Source organism: Eimeria mitis, genomic scaffold (genome assembly GCF_000499745.2).
Source record: "Eimeria mitis Houghton genomic scaffold, Emh_scaff3395, whole genome shotgun sequence".
Lineage (NCBI taxonomy): Eukaryota > Apicomplexa > Conoidasida > Eucoccidiorida > Eimeriidae > Eimeria > Eimeria mitis.
The window spans coordinates 1,325-1,833 of NW_013571736.1; the positions used below are offsets into that span (position 1 = coordinate 1,325).

The following is a 509-nucleotide window of genomic DNA, read 5'->3' on the forward strand; positions in this document are numbered from 1 at the left end:
GCTGCTGTTGGTTAGTGTTGTCATCGACGGGTCCTGCGTCTGCCTCCTGCTGGAGGCATTGTCTGTACGCCTCCTTCAGACTTTGCAGCAGCAGCAGCTCTTGCTGCTCCTGCTGTGTAAGCAGTAACTTAAGATGACAGCATATGCGCCTCAGAGCATTCGAAGCCAACATCTCTGCATCCCCATGTTTAGGCAGACACCTCAGCTGCAGCTTGCCACATACCTTCACCACCCACCGGCTGATACAACGGCAGCGCTGTCTCCCCTTAGTGCCTTGCCGCCTCTCCAGCTGCGCAGTTACGTCGTTAAGCGTCATGTCATCCCCTTGCTGCCGCGCTATGATGTAGCAGCAGGCGCCCACAAGCTTCTCAAGCTCCTGAGGGTCCCGTACCTGCCGGCTGCTGCAGGAGAAGAACCGGTGCAGCAGTTGCAGCACGCCAGGACGGCGGGCTCCTCTGAATCTCGACACAATCTGCGAGGCCAGATCGAGGGTCCTCTTTTGCTGTAGC

General features: G+C 58.0%; 1 protein-coding gene across 1 annotated transcript in view; it reads right to left on the bottom strand.

Annotated features, from left to right (window-relative positions):
• EMH_0065520 (uncharacterized protein) overlaps nt 1-509 on the bottom strand; it is a gene marked incomplete at both ends in the record, with an annotated part of 2,097 nt that overhangs the window by 671 nt on the left and 917 nt on the right. Inside the window, 1 exon segment of the mRNA XM_013498391.1 lies at nt 1-507. Coding sequence (XP_013353845.1) covers nt 1-507 — 507 coding nt within the window.